This window comes from Bos taurus, chromosome X (assembly GCF_002263795.3).
Source record: "Bos taurus isolate L1 Dominette 01449 registration number 42190680 breed Hereford chromosome X, ARS-UCD2.0, whole genome shotgun sequence".
Taxonomy (NCBI): domain Eukaryota; kingdom Metazoa; phylum Chordata; class Mammalia; order Artiodactyla; family Bovidae; genus Bos; species Bos taurus.
Window position 1 is genome coordinate 23190508 of NC_037357.1, and position 20196 is coordinate 23210703.

General features: G+C 39.5%; 1 protein-coding gene across 3 annotated transcripts in view; it reads right to left on the reverse strand.

The window, feature by feature from the left end:
* The window catches only part of ATP11C (ATPase phospholipid transporting 11C), a 168682-nt gene that overhangs the window by 26376 nt on the left and 122110 nt on the right, over nt 1-20196 (reverse strand). For all 3 annotated transcript variants that reach the window (NM_001293100.1, NM_001435168.1, NM_001435169.1), the window contains 4 exon segments: nt 8512-8571; nt 12628-12773; nt 14545-14647; nt 19172-19346. In NM_001293100.1, the coding sequence (NP_001280029.1) occupies nt 8512-8571; nt 12628-12773; nt 14545-14647; nt 19172-19346 (484 nt within the window).

Genomic DNA, 20196 nt, shown 5'->3' on the forward strand with positions numbered 1-20196 from the left:
GTGAATGAAGACCAATTAAGTATAAGAGAGGAACTCCTTAGGAAAACTAAATATAAGCAGTGGACAGCCTGTGTCACAGTTTTTTGGATTAATATTTTACATGCTTTTAAATACCACTATGACCCTCTCCGGACTGTATTTATGATATCGAATGTGGCCATTTACTAAAGATTAAATAAATATATTCACAAAAATCAAAGCTAAATATATTCACATGGTCACGACTCTTTCTTGCCCTGAATTCCGTAGGCTCCAGACCAAACTTCCTGCTGGTTGTCCCATAGGACAACCTGCAATTCACAATGTCTAAAAGCAAACTCATTCCCTTTAAATCCACTTCCACCCATGTTCCCTACTTCAGTAAGTGGCCCCACAATGTTTGCAACCCTAGTATATACCTTGGTGCCTGGTAGTGCTTACTTGCACAAGACATTTTTTTGAATTGAGTGATTCTCTTTCTACCTCATTAGCCATTCCTTCTCAGGCTCCTCTTCTTCCTGAGCCCTCTGTGTTGGCGTGTTCCAGCACTCCATGTGTGGAACTTTATACTCGCTCTCTAGCTGATCTCATACAGTCCTGTGGTTTTAGTACAACCCATTCACTGAAAATTCCTGTATGTAGCCCAGACCTGTTCCATATGACCAACAGCCCACTCAATACCTCCTAAGTGTCTAGTATCTTTCAAACTTATGTCCAGGACTGAATTCCTGACTTGTCTCACCTGAAATCTGCTTCTCTTGAAGTCTTCCTCATCTCTGGAAAGGGCAACTAAATCTTTTTGATCAACCAGAACTGAAATCTTGTATTTATCCTTGACTCTTCTCTTTTTCACAATTCCTATCCAATCTATGAAGAAGTGTTTACTGGCTTCACTTTTAAATACATTCAGAACCACATTACTTCTTAGCCCCTCCACTCTGACCATCATGCAAGCCTTTAGTTGTTCTCCCTGCTTCTTCTCCCTTTGACCCGTAGCCTATTCTCAACAAAACTACCTGAGCAGCTATACTAGAAAATAAGTGAAATCAAATCACTGTTTTGTTCAAACTCTCCAGTGGATTCCTTTATCTCTAAAAGTAAAGAAGTTTCTACAATGGTGGGGCTGTAAAGTCCCCCTTGATCTGGCTTCTCTTTACCTGTCACCTTCTTAGTCAGACCAATCTTGATTTAACTTGCCACGTCCTCTCTCTTGAACACATTTATTCCACCCTGTTTTTCCCCTCTTATAGTACTAATCACCTTTTAATTTACATGATAAATCTATTATGTTTACTGTATCTCTCTTCACACTAGAATTTAAGCTCTGTGTGGGCAGGGATTTTTACTTGTTTTATTGATAGCTGTAGCTTATGAAAAAACAAAGCAGCCCCTGACACCCAAGAGTTGGCCTGGCACTCACAGCTAGGCACTGGTGCTCTGTAGAACACAAATGATTTCACAAAACAGCAACATCAAACAAGGCCACTATGATTGTGATGGATGGAGACAAAAACACTTGACCACTCCATAATCACTTCTGAACACAGACACAAAACATTGTCCAGATCACAATAATGACCAACATCTATGTTCTGGCTAATCCGGGTGACTACTACTTCTTGACCAATGACATGTTAGCTTCTTGGACAAGATTTACTAACATGGCCAGTCATAAAATTAATCCCATTTGCTAACAGCAGCCAGCAAGGCCCTACTATTTCTTAAACCCTTCCCCAAATCACCTAACTCAAGCCCAAATCTTACAAGACTTTTCTAACACTCTCTTTCTAAGAGGCTCCATTGTTCCTCATGGTGTACATTCTTTCTGTTGCATTGACTAATAAACCTACTTTGATGAACTGCAAGTGTTCGCCTGGCTTTGACAATCTTGAATTCCTAGAACAGAACTTGGCTTGCAGGAAGCATTCAACAAAAACTGGATGAATGAATGACTAGACATTGGAAGCTATAATGTATATGTATAGGACTGATCTGACATTATACATATTCCTTTATTGAAAAAATATTAAGGTGTTTATAATGAACCTTGTTTTGATGAAAATATTTACTGAGTTCAGTAATTTCTACACAGTGCTACATGTTGTAATATAACTATTACCTATGACCTGAATAGACAATATCCCATATTCACATGTATCTTTTACACATACAAAATGTTTCTGATTAATAAAATGCATTTAAATTTAAATGTGACACAAATTAACAGAATTATACATTTCTCAATCAACGTCTACTAAAGATACAATATCTATCATAGTGGATGTTGATTCAAAAAGATTGGTAATGACTTGAATAGAGCATCAGTTCATTCATTAGTTGACTTCAAAAACATTTGCTGGGGAAAAAATATTTACGGAGCGTTTACCAAGTGTGAAATACTGAGAACAGAGAAGATTCATGCCCTGTCTGCAAGGAGTTCGAATTCTAGAGGGGGAGGCAATCACTTCTTGGCCTTTCAGCTAAGATCAAGTGTAGAGGGGGAGGCAGCGTGGTGACTGTATAGCAAGCTGGGAGAGCCTAGAGGAGGGGATCACACTTCTTGCCTGCAGCAGACACAAAGCAAGAGATAATGTATGCAACCTTTTCAATGAGCTTAAGAACATGTTCTACATATAAGATGGAGACAAAATGTGGTCCACTGGAGAAGGGAATGGTGAACCACTTCACTATTCTTGCCTTGAGAACCCCATGAACAGTATGAAAAGGCAAAAAGATAGGACACCAAAAGAGGAACTCCCCAGGTCGGTAGGTGCCCAATATGCTACTGGAGATCAGTGGAGAAGTAACTCCAGAAAGAATGGACGGACCGATTCCATGCTTCCTAAGGCCCACTTGACTTCACATTCCAGGATGTCTGGCTGGAGCCAAAGCAAAACCAGTACCCAGTTGTGGATGTGACTGGTGATAGAAGCAAGGTCTGATGCTGTAAAGAACAATATTGCATAGGGACCCGGAATGTTAGGTCCACGAATCAAGGCAGATTGGAAGTGGTCAAACAGGAGGTGGCAAGAGTGAACGTTGACATTTTAGGAATAAGCAAACGAAAACGGACTGGAATGGGTGAATTTAACTCAGATGACCATTATATCTACTACTGTGGGCAGGAATCCCTTAGAAGAAATGGAGTAGCCATTATAGTCAACAAGAGTCCAAAATGCAGTACTTGGATGCAATCTCAAAAATGACAGAGTGATCTCTGTTCGTTTCCAAGGCAAACCATTCAATATCATGGTAATCCAAGTCTATGCCCCAACCAGTAATGCTGAAGAAGCTGAAGTTGAATGGTTCTATGAAGACTTACAAGACCTGTTAGAACTAACACCCCAAAAAGATGTCCTTTTCATTATAGGGGACTGGAATGCAAAAGTAGGGAGTAAGGAAACACCTGGAGTAACAGGTAAATTTGGCCTTGGAGTACAGAATGAAGCAGGGCAAAGACTAATAAAGTTTTGCCAAGAGAAGGCACTGGTCATAGCAAACACCCTCTTCCAACAACACAAGAGAAGACTCTATATATGGACATCACCAGATGGCCAACACCAAAATCAGACTGATTATATTCTTTGCAGCCAAAGATGGAGAAGCTCTATACAGTCAGCGAAAACAAGGCAGGAGCTGACTGTGGCTCAGATCATAAACTCCTTATTGCCAAATTCAGACTTAAACTGAAGAAAGTTGGGAAAACCACTAGACCATTCAGGTATGACCTAAATCAAATCCCTTATGATTATACAGTGGAAGTGAGAAATAGATTTCAGGGATGAGATCTGATAGACAGAATACCTAATGAACTATAGATGGAGGTTCATGACATTGCACAGGAGATAGGGAGGAAGACCATTTTCAAGAAAAAGAAATGCAGAAAAGCAAAATGGCTGTCTGAAGAGGCCTTACAAACAGCTGTGAAAAGAAGAGAAGCCAAAAGCAAAGGAGAAAAGGAAGGATATACCCATTTGAAAGGAGAAGTTCCAAAGACTAGCAAGGAAAGATACGAAAGCCTTCCTCAGTGATCAATGCAAAGAAATAGAGGAAAACAACAGAATGGGAAAGACTAGAGATCTCTTCAAGAAAATTAGAGATACAAGGGAACATTTCATGCAAAGATGGGCTCAATAAAGGACATAAATGATATGGACCTAACAGAAGCAGAAGATATCAAGAAGAGGCAGCAAGAATACACAGAAGAACTGTACAAAGAAGAGCTTCAAGACCCAGATAATCACGATGGTGTGATCACTCACCTAGAGCCAGACATCCTGGAATGTGAAGTCAAGTGGGCCTTAGGAAGCATCACTACAAACAAAGCTAGTGGAGGTGATGGAATTCCAGTTGAGCTTTTTCAAATCCTAAAAGATGATGCTGTGAAAGTACTGTATTCAATATGCCTACAAATTTGGGAAACTCAACAGTAGCCATGGGTCTGGAAAAGGTCAGTTTTCATTGCAATTCCAAAGAAATACAATGTCAAAGAATGCTCAAACTACAGCACAATTGCACTCATCTCACACGCTAGCAAAATAACGCTCAAAATTCTCCAAGCCAGGCTTCAGCAATATGTGAACCATGAAATTCCAGACATTCAAGCTGGTTTTAGAAAAGGCAGAGGAACCAGAGATGAAACTGCCAACATCCGCTGGATCATCGAAAAAGCAAGAAAGTTCCAGAAAAACATCTATTTCTGCTTTATTGACTATGCCAAAGCCTTTGACTATGTGGATCACAATGAACTGTGGAAAATTCTGAAAGAGACAGGAATAGCAGACCACGTGACTTGCCTCTTGAGAAATCTGTATGCAGGTCAGGAAGCAACAGTTAGTACTGGACGTGTCACAACAGACTGGTTCCAAATAGGAAAAGGAGTATGTCAAGGCTGTATATGGTCACCCTGCTTTTTTAACTTATATGCAGAGTACATCATGAGAAATGCTGGGCTGGAGGAAGCACAAGCTGGAATCAAGATTGCCGGGAGAAATATCAATAACCTCAGATATGCAGATGACACCACCCTTATGGCAGAAAGTGAAGAAGAACTAAAGACCCTCTTGAAAGTCAAAGAGGAGAGTGAAAAAGTTGGCTTAAAACTCAACATTCAGAAAACTAAGATCATGGCATCTGGTCCCATCACTTCATGGGAAATAGATGGGGAAACAGTGGCAGACTTTAATTTTTGGGCTTCCAAAATCACTGCAGTTGGTGACTGCAGCCATGAAATTAAAAGACACTTACTCCTTGGAAGGAACGTTATGACCAACCTAGACAGCATACTGAAAAGCAGAGACATTACTTTGGCAACAAAGGTCCATCTAGTCAAGGCTATGGTTTTCCCAGTAGTCATGTATGGATGTGAGAGCTGGACTGTAAAGAAAGCTGAGCGCCAAAGAATTGATGCTTTTGAACTGTGGTGTTGGAGAAGACTCTTGAGAGTCCCTTGGATTGCAAGGAGATCCAACCAGTCCATCCTAAAGGAGATCAGTCCTGGTGTTCATTGGAAGGACTGATGTTTAAGCTGCAACTCCAATACTTTGGCTACCTGATGCGACAAACTGACTCATTTGAAAAGACCCTGATGCTGGGACAGATTGAGGGCAGGCAGAGAAGGGGACGACAGAGGATGAGATGGTTGGATGGCATTACCAACTCAGTGCATTACCAACTCAATCGACACGAGTTTGGGTAAACTCCAGGAGTTGGTGATGGACAGGGTGGCCTGGCGTGCTGCAGTCCATGGGGTTGCAAAGAGTCAGACACGACTGAGCGACTAAACTGAACTGAACATAGAAGATGGAGATACTTTGCACACACAAAGATTTAAGTTCAGCAAATATATTACTGAACTAAAAAATAACCCCCCAAAGGTGTTAGATTTCTGTTAATTCTCAAGGGAGACGACTAGTCTGTTGGCACACTGCACTACATTCTCATTGAAAACCATCCATTCCATTTTTTGGCTTATGAGAAATTGAAAGAAAAAAAACAAAAAAAAAAAACCCAGATTGACTGTTGTGCAATTTAGTCTTGAATTTTATTCAAACAAAAGAATCATCCATCTATTTTTGTTCCACTATGGTACTTTGAGTGTATATGAGAGATAATTATAATTTTTAGATGCATAATCAGAGGAGACAGAAAAGTCCTCAAACAAACACAGGTTTAGTTGACAACACAGTTGTTGTGAAACTGTAATGAATGGTATCTTTTTCATGAAGAAAAAGACCCGTCTATTCCAGCTTTACTAAACAAAGAGTTGATTTTTGTTTAAATAATCTGCATCCTGGTGCTATTTCTACCTTCTCCATAGCTCATATCTAAGTTCCTGGGTTGCAGAGAACACCTGAAGTAGACCTAAACTGAAAAGGCTGACTAACCTGTATGTATTCCAGAAGTGAAGTTGCTTAGTCGTGTCTGACTCTTTGCGACCCCATGGGCTGTAGCCTACCAGGCTCCTCCTCCATCCATGGAATTTTCCAGGCAAGAGTACTGGTGTGGGTTGCCATTTCCTTCTCCAGGAAGATATTCCTGACCCAGGGATTGAACCCAGGTCTCCCGCATTGCAGGTACACTTTACCGTCTGAGCCAGGTATTTGCAAATAACGGTCTATGCATTCAGCAGCAGCATAAGGCCACAGTGAAAATGAAAGCTACAAACATCACTACCTCAGATATGTTAGTCACTCGGTCATGTCTGACTCTTTGCGACCCCGTGGACTGTAGCCCACCAGGCTCCTCTGTCCATGGGATTTTCCAGACAAGAATACTGGAATGGGTTGCCATTCCCTTCTCCAGGGGATCTTCCTAACCCAGGGGTTGAACCCGAGTCTCCTGCATTGCAGGTGGATCCTTTACCGTCTGAGCCACCAAGAGACCTTCTTTTTATCTGCTACACTTTTTCTAAGATGTCTGCCTAGGTTCTTCCCTCATTTCCTCCAAATCTCTGCCCAAATGTCACCTCATTAGAGAAAACTTCCCAGATCAGGTTGTCTAAAAAAGCAGCTCTCTTCCACAGTCAATAAATCCCTTATTCACTTATTGTTTTTTTTTTTTTTTCCTTCAGAGGATGTATCAGTACCCAGCGTAATATGTTTGATTGCTGTCTGTCTCTCTGCCTATCACTCACTGTACTGCAAGCCCCATGGGGTAAGAGCTTTGATCACTGTTACATTCCCAATACTTAACAGCACACACAGTAGGCACTCAAGAAGTATTTGTTAAATGAATTCACATACCAGTTGAGCAACTGAGGAAGGCAAACATCAACTCCTATGAGAACCTAAGCAGACCCCTGACAGCCCAGGGTTTCAAAAACCCAGGGTTTCTTTCTTCATACAATTTTTGTTTGGTCAACATGGTTTTAAAAGCAAGCTTCCTTGTATCAGTTTGCTTCAAAATTTCAAAGTGTCTTTAAAACTTGCATTCATCATCCATGAAAGTGAGGAATTAAAAATATTTTGAGCAATACCAATCTGAATGTTCAAGGAAAGTGTAACTATCAGAATTTTAAAAAACTGTTACCAATGCTGTTACTTTCTAATACAAGAAGGCTTATGGCACGTCCTACAGCCAGTAGATAACTAATTCATAAAGTGATCAGCTTAGCAGGCATTGTGGGGCTGATGACATGGAACTGATATAAGAGACAGCATACCATATAGCAAAGAGGCAAGTTTAAGAGAAAGACAGCAGTCACTTCCCATTGGAAAGAATACATTCTCTAAAAATACTGCCAAGAAATTAGGAAAAAAATCACTTCCTATCATGAGGAATGTGGCAGGCCTTGAAATATAGAAACTTAGTTTCTAATACCTGTGATGATGTTACCAGAAGCTCAACTTGGTAAAAATCACTGAATTGATCATAGGTAAACTACAAAATTTCTGAGTCATTGAGCATTATAGCTCCCTTAGTTAGCTATACTTCCACTAGAAGCAATGCAAAATGTATTTCAGCTGTTAAAAGAAACCTACAAACGTGCCTGCTCACCCAACCACTTACATATCAAGTCAACATATAGCACATTCTGTATGCAAAAAATGTTCAGAAAACTACAGAGGGCTACAAGTATAGAATTCTTTAACTAATCCAAGGCTTTATCCAGAAATTACTGCTTCTTGGCTAGCTTAAACATCATTTTTTTTTCCTAGAAAATCAACTTGAGAAAATGTAAAGATAAAAAATTTTATTTGATGAAATATAAATATAGTATAACATTTTAAAGTTATTGGAAAACATTATATACACTGACAAAAAGTTTTTTTAAAAGGATCTCAATTCTAATAGGATGTACCAAATAACTTTCAAAAAGAAAATAACAATAAGACCATTACTGAAGCAAAGACATAAAATTTTGCTATTGGTCAAAAACCTGGCCAAGAAGATCAACTGTTGAACCAAGAGGAAAAAAAAATCCTTTTATTTTGGATATACCTCTTTAAGTCTCTACAATCCAGTACACAAAAAGTAATTTATTAACAGCAAGTATAAACTACATTACAACAAATACCTAGGGAAACCAACCTGCTGTGAGAATCCACAGAAGAACTGGTACAAAAACTGTGGCAAAATGAAACAAAGGTTCTGGAAAAAAAAATGAAGAAAAGGTTTAATATGTTTCACTCCATCAACTTTTTGAAACTAAAACAGGAAACTGTACTCAGTAGTATAGGCAGTCCTAAATGCTTCTAATGTCACAGTGCAATAACTTCTACTCCTGAGTTGTAAGGAAACAATTCAAAACAATAGATTACATTCATATTGGTATCAACGTCTGCTCTTCCCAGGCAGAAGATAACCTCACTTACTTTATGAGATCCTCTTGGTGTTCTAGAAAAGAAATGAGCTCATATAATATGAACACCTAATGGTACTGCACCTTAAATGCCAAGTGGGTTTGTAAAATCATCACAAAGTAGACTGACATAAAGCTCTAAGTGTATATTTTAAAGTCTGTTAATGCCAATAAATAGTCAGGAAATTATTACAGTATATATTGACACAAACAAGTATCAACTAATGGTTTATTGCCTTTGTTACTGCCTCATTAAACAACCAATTATTATTATCGATCATCTACTACAAGTGAAGATGACACTGTGTGATACAAAAAAACAAAACCTCTCATTTCTAAGCGAGTTATCACTTAACTGGGAGAATATGAAAAACAGATTTAAAAAATACAAGCTGAGAATGCATAAGGCAGTAAAAGCCACCAGGTGAGAGGATAAATACTAAAATTAAATTAACATCTTCAGGCAAAACTACCGGCACTAATGTTTTCAAAAAGTGTGCTGTCCTTCAGTATAGGCTTTGACTGTCTTTGAGCACTGCTGTCACTTGCTCACGTGTCTCTGGATTTCTCTTTGGGCAGCCCCTTCAATAGTCCATTTTTGAGCCACGTCAAAAAACCATCTCTTTCCTTCTGTCACACGTTCTCACTTAGCTAATTTCCCATTCTGGGAGACTTGAGGCTGTTTTTAAAAATCCAGTGGCTCCTCTGCCGCAGCTGAGGATATTTAGGTAAATACATTGCAGGCTGTGGAGGACATTTCTAAAGAAAACTGCTACACGTGTTTTGAATAAGTCCTACAGCACCAGAGTGTCAGAGCTCCCAAGGTCATCCTCTGGAAGGGCAACACTCATTTGCATGGATCAATTCTGGCAGAATGCAAAATACTGTCAGTCTATAGTACTTTATGTATATAAAAGAAGTGCTCTGAAGAAGAGACAGTGCTAGGTGTGGATTATGGGGGTGCTTTGTGGGAAGGGGAGGTCTGACTCTCCCATTAGAGTAACAGTTCCATGAAAATAAGGACTTTGCCTGTCTTATTCCATTATGAATTCTGAAGGGCCTGAAATAACGCTTGGCACATGGTAACACATTCAAGCATATTTGTTGATTGAATGAAAAAAGAAGTTAGACTGTGAACTAGGTGTTAAAGATGAATACGATATGGTGATAGCAGGAACCAAGGCAAGACCATATGTATTTTAAACATATCACGTAGCACAGGGTGGGGTGCCTTAAAAGCCAGACTAATTCTTAGACAAAGGAGAGTGAAGTTTCTGGAGGACAAGTTGAAAAGTGGCATTTTCTAAACATTAACCTGGATGAATTATGTAACTGAGTGGAGAAACAGAAAGGAGGAAGACCCGTCACTGCAGGGCAATAACAACTGGAAGATGCAAAGGCAAGATAAGAGGAAGGAAGGCATCTTAGCTCAGCCAGAGTGGGCAAACATATTAGAGATCATCTTGGGGTGAAAGGCAGCATAATAAAGGAATTATGCTAAGTCAGTAACTAAGGTGACAATGGGCACAGAGATTCTAATGAAGACAGAGGGTTTCTGCATAAATAACCCGCTAAATTGAGAACAGGGATATGTAACTTACTGATCACTGGTAAACATTAGCCATCTTAATACTTGTTTTGTTTTTCTTAACAGAGTGTTCCTTCCATCTGGTGGCAGTTGCTTGAATTGCAGGCCAAACTCTTACAGAGGCAAACAAGCTTCTGGAACAGGGTCAGAATGCCAGGCAGATATGTATGGCCAAAGCTCATGGGCTCCCCTTCAAGGGGGAGGTAAGAGAGAATAACCATCCATCCCCACGTGAGGCTGTTAAGTTACTGAGTCCAAGGCCCCGTAGACTCTATATAAATAACATAACCACACCAAAATGGTGGAAAAGGAGGAAAAAAAAAAGTAACTTTGGAAACAGTACTTTGACTACATACTCTAAGGCTAAAGAGCTAAAGACAGAAGTGCACACACACATATTTCTCAAGTTAGTCAGGCTTGTTTCTCACAGGAATATTTGAGTTAGCAATTCTGGAACTACTTTAAGTATAAACTTGAGGATTTAGCAAATAAATAAATAATGCAAATGAGAACCAGGTTTCTCACTGCTGAAGAAAAGAGTTCAGTTCAGTTGCTCAGTCGTGTCCGACTCTGTGAAGAAAGGAGTTACTAATATGGAAAAGGGAAAGGTTAGATAGAATGAAACTTGTGGTGTTGGCTTTAATCAAAGGTATCCATACAAACTGAGTTCAAGTATTGAGTTTATATGGATACCAATGACAATGAGCACAATGAGCACCAGATCTACATTTCTAAATACCACTTGTTAAAAAAAAGGACCAGAGATCCTTGGAGAAAAGTCTGAATCCAGGACTCAGGAAGGAAAAAATACAAGAGGCGCCTAGAACATCATGTAGTACCAGAAAACAGACAAGACTTAAAAAAAGGTGATGGTCAGGCATGGGTATATCCAATGGGTATAACGTTTTAGTAAGTTCTAGAGATCTGCTATACTTAACAGGACTGTATTCTTCCACCTAATAATCTGTTAAGGAGATAGAGCTCTTATTACATGTCATCACAATAAAATAAAAAGTTAATGATGGGGACATGGTGAAAGGACATGGGCGCCAGGTCTGTGACAATCTGAGTAACAATGAATGATGGTAATGAATTTCAACACAAAATAAAGTATCTGGTTTAATGGGAGAATGCTTTTTTCAAACAAAATTACACAAGCAAAACTGAGGTGTCCTGAGACCCTCAAAACACCATCTGAATCAATGTATCAAAGTTGACATTATCATGAATGGGACATCCTGACAACACATCCTCCTGATATGATGCCCTCAGTAGGTTGCAATAATGCTTCTGTGGTAATTGTGCCCAAACTTGAATCTAATAACAGGCAAATATTAGACAAACCCAAATTGAGGGACATTCAACTAACTCAATGGCCAGCATTCTTCAAACATGTTAAGATCATAAAGACAAAAAAGACAGGAACTATCCCAGGTTAAAGAAGACTAAGGAGATCAGGATCCTTAAATGCAGGCATGAACCTGAAATGGACCACAAAACAAGTATCTGTGGGACCATTAGCAAAATTCCAATACAGTATATAGACTAGTTAATAATGTGCTAATTAATATCAATTTATTGATCTTGGTAACTATGCTCTGTGTTATCTAATGTGCTAACAGTTGGCAAAACTGAGCAGACAGTATACGAGATTTCACTAATTTTGCAACTTTTAAAAAGTATGAAATTATCTCAAAATGAAAACTGAAAAAACTTGAAAAAAATAAACAGAACAGAATATAGGATAGGAGATCAAGTTCTGGTACACGGTTAAAACAGGTAAACCTAACGTATATGTTGCATAAATTATATCTAAATTTATATATCATTTATATTACTATATATCATATAGTAATGTCAATAGGATAAGTCATTGTTTGGTGCAAGGGTGGAGAAGATTGGAAAAGCACAAGGGAACTTTCTGGGGTGATAGAGATGGTCAATATTTGATTCTGGTGGTAGTTACATGGATGTAAACATTTGTCAAAATCAAGCTATTAACATTTAATGGGTACACTGTACTGTATTTAAACTATACTTTAAGAAAGTTTACTTAAAAATTTTCATCTCAAATCTCTTTCATTAAAAGGAATTTCTGGCTTCTGATTCATTAAATAGACCGCCTCTGTTTTACTGACCACAAATTTCAGGGCTAAGACACTAAAAGAAATATGAAGAAAGAACAAAAAAACCCTATAACCAAGCTAAGTCAATGCTGTGTTAAACTCTCATAAATTACAAATATTTTATCACATACCTTATAGAAGAAATACTGGACAAGGTGTGCAATTCTCACATAATATAGATGTCCATGAGCCAACAGCAGTTTCTTTAAATGTTTAAATTTTGGGACCGCATAATCGCTATTCCTGGATGCTTGGCGACCTTCTTTGCCTTTAATACCTAAAATAAGACAATTTCTATAGGGTATTTTTATAGAGTAAGTAACCACCTCATCTGTTACTTCCATGTTTTTCTTGCTTACAAGTACAGTTCAACTGAATAGTTTAGCACTGTTTTCTTAAGCAAAAAGTGCTTTTATCGGTGAGATTTATCAATAAAAAGTAAAATTGTTTAATTGGCAATTACCTATTTATAACAAAACATAAAACAATTAATGAAATCATTATTTTAATCATGATAAGGCAAAAATTATACTGAGGAAAAAATTTAATCTGAAAAATATCTTGAAAGTACTTGGTAAGTGATTAATTATATATGGCACCAGACTAGGTGCTATACTAAAGCAACTCAGAAACCTGGGGTTTATGGTTTAAGAGTAAATTGAAGAGTTGTAATGAGATGGTTAAGTCCTCATACCAAATGATACTCTGAGCAGTGGTTAGTTAACACTTAGTCCTGTCCAAAATGTCCATAAAGCAGCTGCTGCCGCTGCCGCTGCTGCTGCTAAGTCGTTTCAGTCGTGTCCGACTCTGTGCGACCCCATAGACGGCAGCCCACCAGGCTCCCCCGTCCCTGGGATTCTCCAGGCAAGAACACTGGAATGGGTTGCCATTTCCTTCTCCAAAGCAGCTGGTTCACACCAAAGATCCTTGAAATTTGCTCTTGTCCAAAATGCCCATGAGCATACTTAGTCCACACCAAATAGTTCTGGACAGCACCAAATTTCAAGGGGGCTTCTCAGGTGGCTCTGTGGTAAAGAATCCACCTGCCAATACAGGAGATGCGGGTTCAATCCCTGGAGGGAAGGGGAGTTCGCCTGGAGGAGGGCATGGCAACCCACTCCAGTATTCTTGCCTGGAGAATCTCATGGACAAAGTAGCGGGGCAGGCTACGGTCCATAGTGTCACAAAAGAGTCAGACACGACTTAGCGACTAAACAACAGAATTTCAAGGACCTTTTGGCATGGATAAAATGCACTATGGACATCTTAGACAAGATCAAATGTCCTGCAAGGCTGAGTAGCAGCCCATGCTCAAGCTTGAGCCAATGAGCTCAAGTGGCTTCAGGCCATTTCTAGTCAATAGCCCATGAGTCGAACTAGAGTTCCACAGTAAATAGGGTTACTTCCAAATGGAAAGAATTTGGGAATCCAAACTGCTTTACAATAATCTCCAAAATACTAATAATGCTATTATTTCTCCCCCTCCAAAAAAATTCTGGGGTGTTAGGATTGCTGCCTCCCAGAAACTTAACAGGGGGCAAAATGGTGAAGTCATAGAGAAGCTGCTGTTGCATGCCAACATGTAAATTCACCACTACAGCCCACACAACCACGCACAGATATTGGCATGAGGAAAATCAGCCAGCCAGTTATCATTTCTGAGTTCCAAGCAGTTAAGGACCACAAAAGATACAGTGCAGCAACATAAGCAGGCGATCTGGCCAGTGGTGAAAAATCAATAAAATTTCCTGCATGCTGGCAAAAATGAGAGCTAAATGATCAATCACACAGCCAGGAGGTTTCAGAAATTTGGTTTACTTGGCTAATAAAATAATATCCTCCAGCCTGGTATTGCTACATTCCCACCAGGGGTAGGACTTATGCATGGGCATATTCCATGGTCAGATGAGAACCTTCATTTAATTAACAATGATCATTCCCGAATTCAAATTCAAGATGAACAACCAAAACAATCTCTAGAATAAGACCACTCTACCTAAAAGCAATACTGATACCTTACAGCTGCCATCTCATTAGATGTTTCTTACCTATGCCCACATGGGATTCCAAGATCATGCTAACATCATTGGCACCATCACCTATCGACAGTGTGATTGGGCTGCCTTTTAAATTCTTCACCATTCTTACAATCTAAACGTTAAATACAAGAGAGGTATAGAAAAGGTCAAAGCAGAATGTGAGGTTGTACTCTATGGGGGTATTTGCCTCTTTCACACTTGTAAATGGAAGCTATGCAAACAGAAAGGTGGTCTGTGCATATAATAGTGTCGAATTCTCAGGGAAGAACAACACAGCTTTTCAAAACGTAACACCAAGTGCCCACTTGTTTCTGGTTTTGCTAATGGATGAACTGTCTAATCCATGCCTTCTACCCACATTAGAGAGCAGAATGCATCCCCTCTTGTCACTGCTTCACATATCCTTTCAGATCAGGTAGTGAAGGAGAGAGTGGAGACCAGAGAGCTGATTTAGGGTAATATGCATGGGGCAACCAGGACAAAAGTGGGCAGTGAGAGGATAATGGCTTTGGTCACCCCTGCCTCTCTCCTCCCTGCTGACACTCCAACCACCCCTGGGTACACCCCAACCCTTATTTCCATCTAGCTGCCAACTAAACTTTACCAAATCTTTGAGTGCTCAATATGATTTGATCCCTCATACAGGTAGCTGCATTTTAAAAGGGGGCACCCTAAAGGTGATGGATGACCTTTGCAGAAAGATGCCTGAGATGTGTATAATGCATCATCATTCCCTGAGTGTCTTTTAAAGACACTGTGCCACATGTTGATGGCACAGTGCAGCTCAATGCTGTGTTCACGGTAGGTACTGAATAAAGGAAACCTTCTCCTGGCAGAGTTACTGTGGGAAGAATATTGGGTAAGTGGCTGTCCTCCTACCAATGACTGCTTTATGTGTCAACCCTCAAAACCCCTTGGAATCTAGCAGCTTTTAAACAGCTTATGTAAATCAGTAGTTGAATAATGTCTTGCAAAAATTTTGTACTCTCAAAGGCTTTCACCAGGTAACATAAATAAAATCCATTCCCACATAGATTAAAAATAATTTATATGAGGCAAAACCACCCTGCAGTCTTTTCTTTAAACAAAATTCAGTCAGGTTTTAGTTAAATTGCATACCAAAAAAACCTGACGCCCAATCCATTTGACACAAAAATGATGTTACTAGGAAATGCCAGGTTTTCCCCAATCCTTCACTTCAACTTGGCTCATGTATGGCAAAACCAATACAATATTGCAAAGTAATTAGCCTCCAATTAAAATAAATAAATTTAAATTAAAAAAAATAAAAACTTTATGAGTGCCAGAAATAATCAGTGAGTCAAAGACAAAAGTAAATTTGTTTTTAATAGGCTACATTACTGGTTTAACTAATTGCACTTATTATACTGTATGCAGTAATGACCTAAAAGAAGAAAAATGCAGTCAGAAAAGGTCTAGGGAAGGCAATAAAATTATCAAGGGTGACAGCTTCGGCATGCAAATACAGATTAAAAAGATGAAAGCCAGTCGTTGCAGAAAGATAAAAGGATATATTGCTATGGACCATAAGCCCATGAAAGATCTAGATAGATAAACATCAAATTTTTTTTCACAAGTTCCAGGTCACTGAGATTAAGAAGTCTTCAATCTCTAGATAGCCTCACAAAAAAGAAATCAATTTACCAAAAAGTATTTATTGATCTGCTATAACTATATGCAACACAATGTGCAAAAGTGAAATGCAAATACTCAAAAAGGATATGTGGCTGGGTCACACACCTCAGGAAGCATATAATGGGGAATGGATACAATAATATCAGAGAACCAGATTAACAATAAAAGGTAATAATACTCAATATTTATGCAAGAGAATATATGACAACTTCTAAGTTGTCCACATAAGGCCTATGATGTCAGAGAAGGGAGAGGACACTACAGGCCAGAGTGATGAGAAATGATTTTATAGAAGGAAGCATGGGTTGATCTAAACCATAAAGGACTGGTAAGATGTGCATGGATGGGGAAAAGGGTTTGGAGGAGTATTCCACGGAAAGGGAAGAGCATAATCTAAGGCATACTGACAGTTAAGTCCAATATATGCTCAGAAAATGGGTCTGATTTGACCAGACCAATTGAGTTTCATAAAGGGGACATGGACAGGTAGATAATATAATATGGGGCCATATTATAAAAGTGGTAACAGGGTGCAGGAGAAAGGAGAAATGAGAAGAAAAGGCTAGACTGCAGGCTAAGAGAGAAGTTAGTCGACATGGAGTTCAATGAGCTGTTAAAGTCCTGGACATGGAAGGTAATGGAAAGAGATGGAAAAGACAATGTACTAGGAAATGGGCAGAATTTCATGACTGAGAGCACATGGAAGGGTAAAGCAGAGGAGACGTTAACATACAGATCTAGAAGTAGAGTGAGCTCAGTAACACTTGTAAAAAAAGACAACGAAAATGACAACTGGACTCTAGAGAAGGTTGAATTGAGGTGATAATGACACACCCAAGAAAACATATTCAGTAAGCAACTGGAGAAATCAAGTGGAACTCCAAAGACTGGGACTGGAGAAGTGATTTGAAAAACACCTATGAGTAGGTGATAGTAGATGGTAGGTGATATTCTGGAAGAGGTGATGATAGTGAGAGAAATAAAAGAGACTAAGGACTGAATGATGGAGGAGGGCGGTGCTCCATGTTCTGGGTGGGAGAAGCAGCATGGTGTTAGGAATTCAGGTACTGGCCTGGGCAGTGGAGCAGTCAAAACCCAGGTGACCAATCTGAGCAGCAGACAATGAATGTAGGGGGAAAATAAATGTAGGGGAAAGAGGTATTGCCTTTGATTAGAGGGACAGATTTCTATGGATATTGTTCTGATAGGATCTGCTTCCCCAGCTGGGGCTAACAGAGGCTGTGAAGCTTGAAGAAAAGAAGAGCATATGATTGCAGTAGAAACTGAAAGTGAGAAGGTAGGGAGAGAGGATTCCCTCAATTAGGATGGGCTGGGTGCATGCACATGCCTGTGCATGGTAGGGGATGGAGTCTGTAAAGGAGAAGCCAAAGACACAGCACCAGTCCCTGGGTCTAGAGCAAGCAGTTGAGGGATGGGAAGAAGCAAGACCAACACATATAAAAGAATACAGTGTACACAGAAGTGAAAAGTTGTGTACCTAACACTCTAAGGTTCCAGAGATGCAGTGAGTACAAGGAGGCAAGGTGAAGCAGATCAATGCAAGCTGGAGGAGCTGGAAAAGACAGCACATGGTGGGTGGCCTCTGCACTGGGTTTTGTTAAGAATACAATTTTTGTTAGGTCAAGAGGAATTCAGAGACAATTCCAGATGAGGAAATGATATGAGGGAAGTCCTGGAAGTTGGCATGAGAATGGCACATGGGAAGGGACACAAAAGGGGAACAGCCAATAGGAGTGGAGGATTCACGCTGGATATGGGAGTGATGGTGGACTCAAAGTGTGTACAGACACATGGAAAGGGTCAACAGGGGTGGCTGCCACACTGAGTCATCTGCCATTCATCCTAAGGGACTAGGAAACTAATGAAAGGTTCTGAGCGAGAATATATGATGGGAGACGGACAGTTTTAACAAGATTAATTTGGGAGTATGGGGAAAGATATGGAAGGGGGAAGGGAGAAAGCAAGGGGATTAGTAAGATTAAATGAAACACTCTGTGTATAAAGTCCTGAGGGCTTGCTTGCACTAGGATGAAGATAAAAGGTTTAAGAAGATGGCACCAAAATGAGAGCTATGACAAAAGGTAGGAACAACAGGACATGGTGATTATATGGAGTGAGTGAGAAGCAAAGGGTCAAAGGCAGTTTGGAGACTTGGGGAGCAAAAGAATAATGTCACTGGTGACAGGAATAATAAAGAAAAAGGATAACCCAAACTGGCTTGAAGGAGAAAATTATAAATATCTGTCTTGGATACTAGAATTTAATGTTACAGAGGGAGTCCACATAGAGCTGTCTAGCAGGCAGCTAGAAATATGTGACTTAACAAAAAGGACAAGTTAGTCAGAGTCATAGAAAAGGATGTGCTTATCCAAAGATAGGATGTAAGTGAAAAGCAAATGAAAGACACAGCCCCAGAAAAACCTGATAATCAGGGAGAAGACCGAGGATGAAACAAAAAACACCATGTTGCCAAGATGCAAAAAAAAGAGGACCGTGGACTATCACAGAAACCAAGCTAGGAGAGTTTAAATGGGGACATAATTGCAGTGTCGACTGCAATGGAGAAAGGACGAGAAAATGGAAGACAGTGCAATGGATTCGGCATGGAGTTTGCTGCTCTCGTCCAAGAGATCCTACAGACTAAGATGGGAAGAAAGTATGCACGGAGCAAAATGGAACAGTGGAGCCAGGAGTAGTGGGATGAAGGCAGCAGGCACCAAGCACTCATTAGAGAAGTTTGGAAGGTGAGCAACTGGACAGCCAGCTTGAGGGGACAACAAGGTGAAGCACAGGTTTAATTCAAATTGGTGGGAAGGCTCCTGAGTTGGACCACACAGAGGAAGAGGCCAGGGAAGATATAATAAGGTACTCAGGGCCCTTTGAAGAGAATTAAAAGTGATCATTTGTATGTATGTGTACAGAAGTACCCAGAATGGAACATCAACTAATATCCAGTTACCTGAGCTTTCTGTAACGGGGCCATCCGACAGCAGAGCACTGCTGTGCACTTCATGCAGATCTGTAGGAAAATGCTTTTGTAATTGTTAGAACCAGAGTCTTGACTAGAGTTTAATATAAGAGACAGAGTGGAGCCATCAATGATTAATCCGTATTCCTGATGTTCTGTCCACGCTCTGAAAAAGAAAAATAATGCAAATATATTTGAATCTACTATACATTGCTTTTTAGGAACTTGAAAAAACCACAAAAAGCAGACTTATCATCAATCTGGTTCCTGGACCTGTGAATTCTGAAGAAGCAACCATTTCTATTAATGGCACAATAGAGACTTTCTATCACATCTTTGAGGCTCAAGTTGCCCAGATAGCTGTCACTAAGTTCTAAATATAAAACTAATGAAAATCTAGTAGCCAGTCCCCATATAAGAAACTCAAGATGAATTTTGGAAATTACAGTTCAATCTGTAAAACTTTGATATGAAGACAAATCATTAGTCAATCTGAAAACTGAACGATGCAGGGAAAAGACAAAATGGCTTTGGGGTATACAAATCACAGAAGATATTCTTAACATTTTTGCCTGACTGACAAAACCTATCAATAAATCTGGCTTCTCAAATATGACAGACTACCAAAAAGACAAAGTGTTCATTAAAGAATTCCATACAATGATTTATGTTCTTTAAGTAAGTATCATATTATACTAGATTAGTGATTTTCGACCATAGCTTTCCCATTAGAGTCACTTAGGCAGCTTTTAAAAAAGCCCATGTTCAAGGTTTATCCACAGACAAATTAAATCTGAGTGTCTTAGACAGAGCTTGGTTAGACTGGGTTGGCCAAAAAGTTCACCTGGGTTTTTCCAGAATAGGTTCATTCATAACATGGAAAAACCCGAATGGACATTTTGGCCAACCCAATATATAGGTGTGTTTTAAAAGGCTCCATAGGTTATTTGCATGCATAGCCAGGACTGAGCAGTATTAGTTGCCAGGAAAGACAAATATAATGGGTGCCAACTATT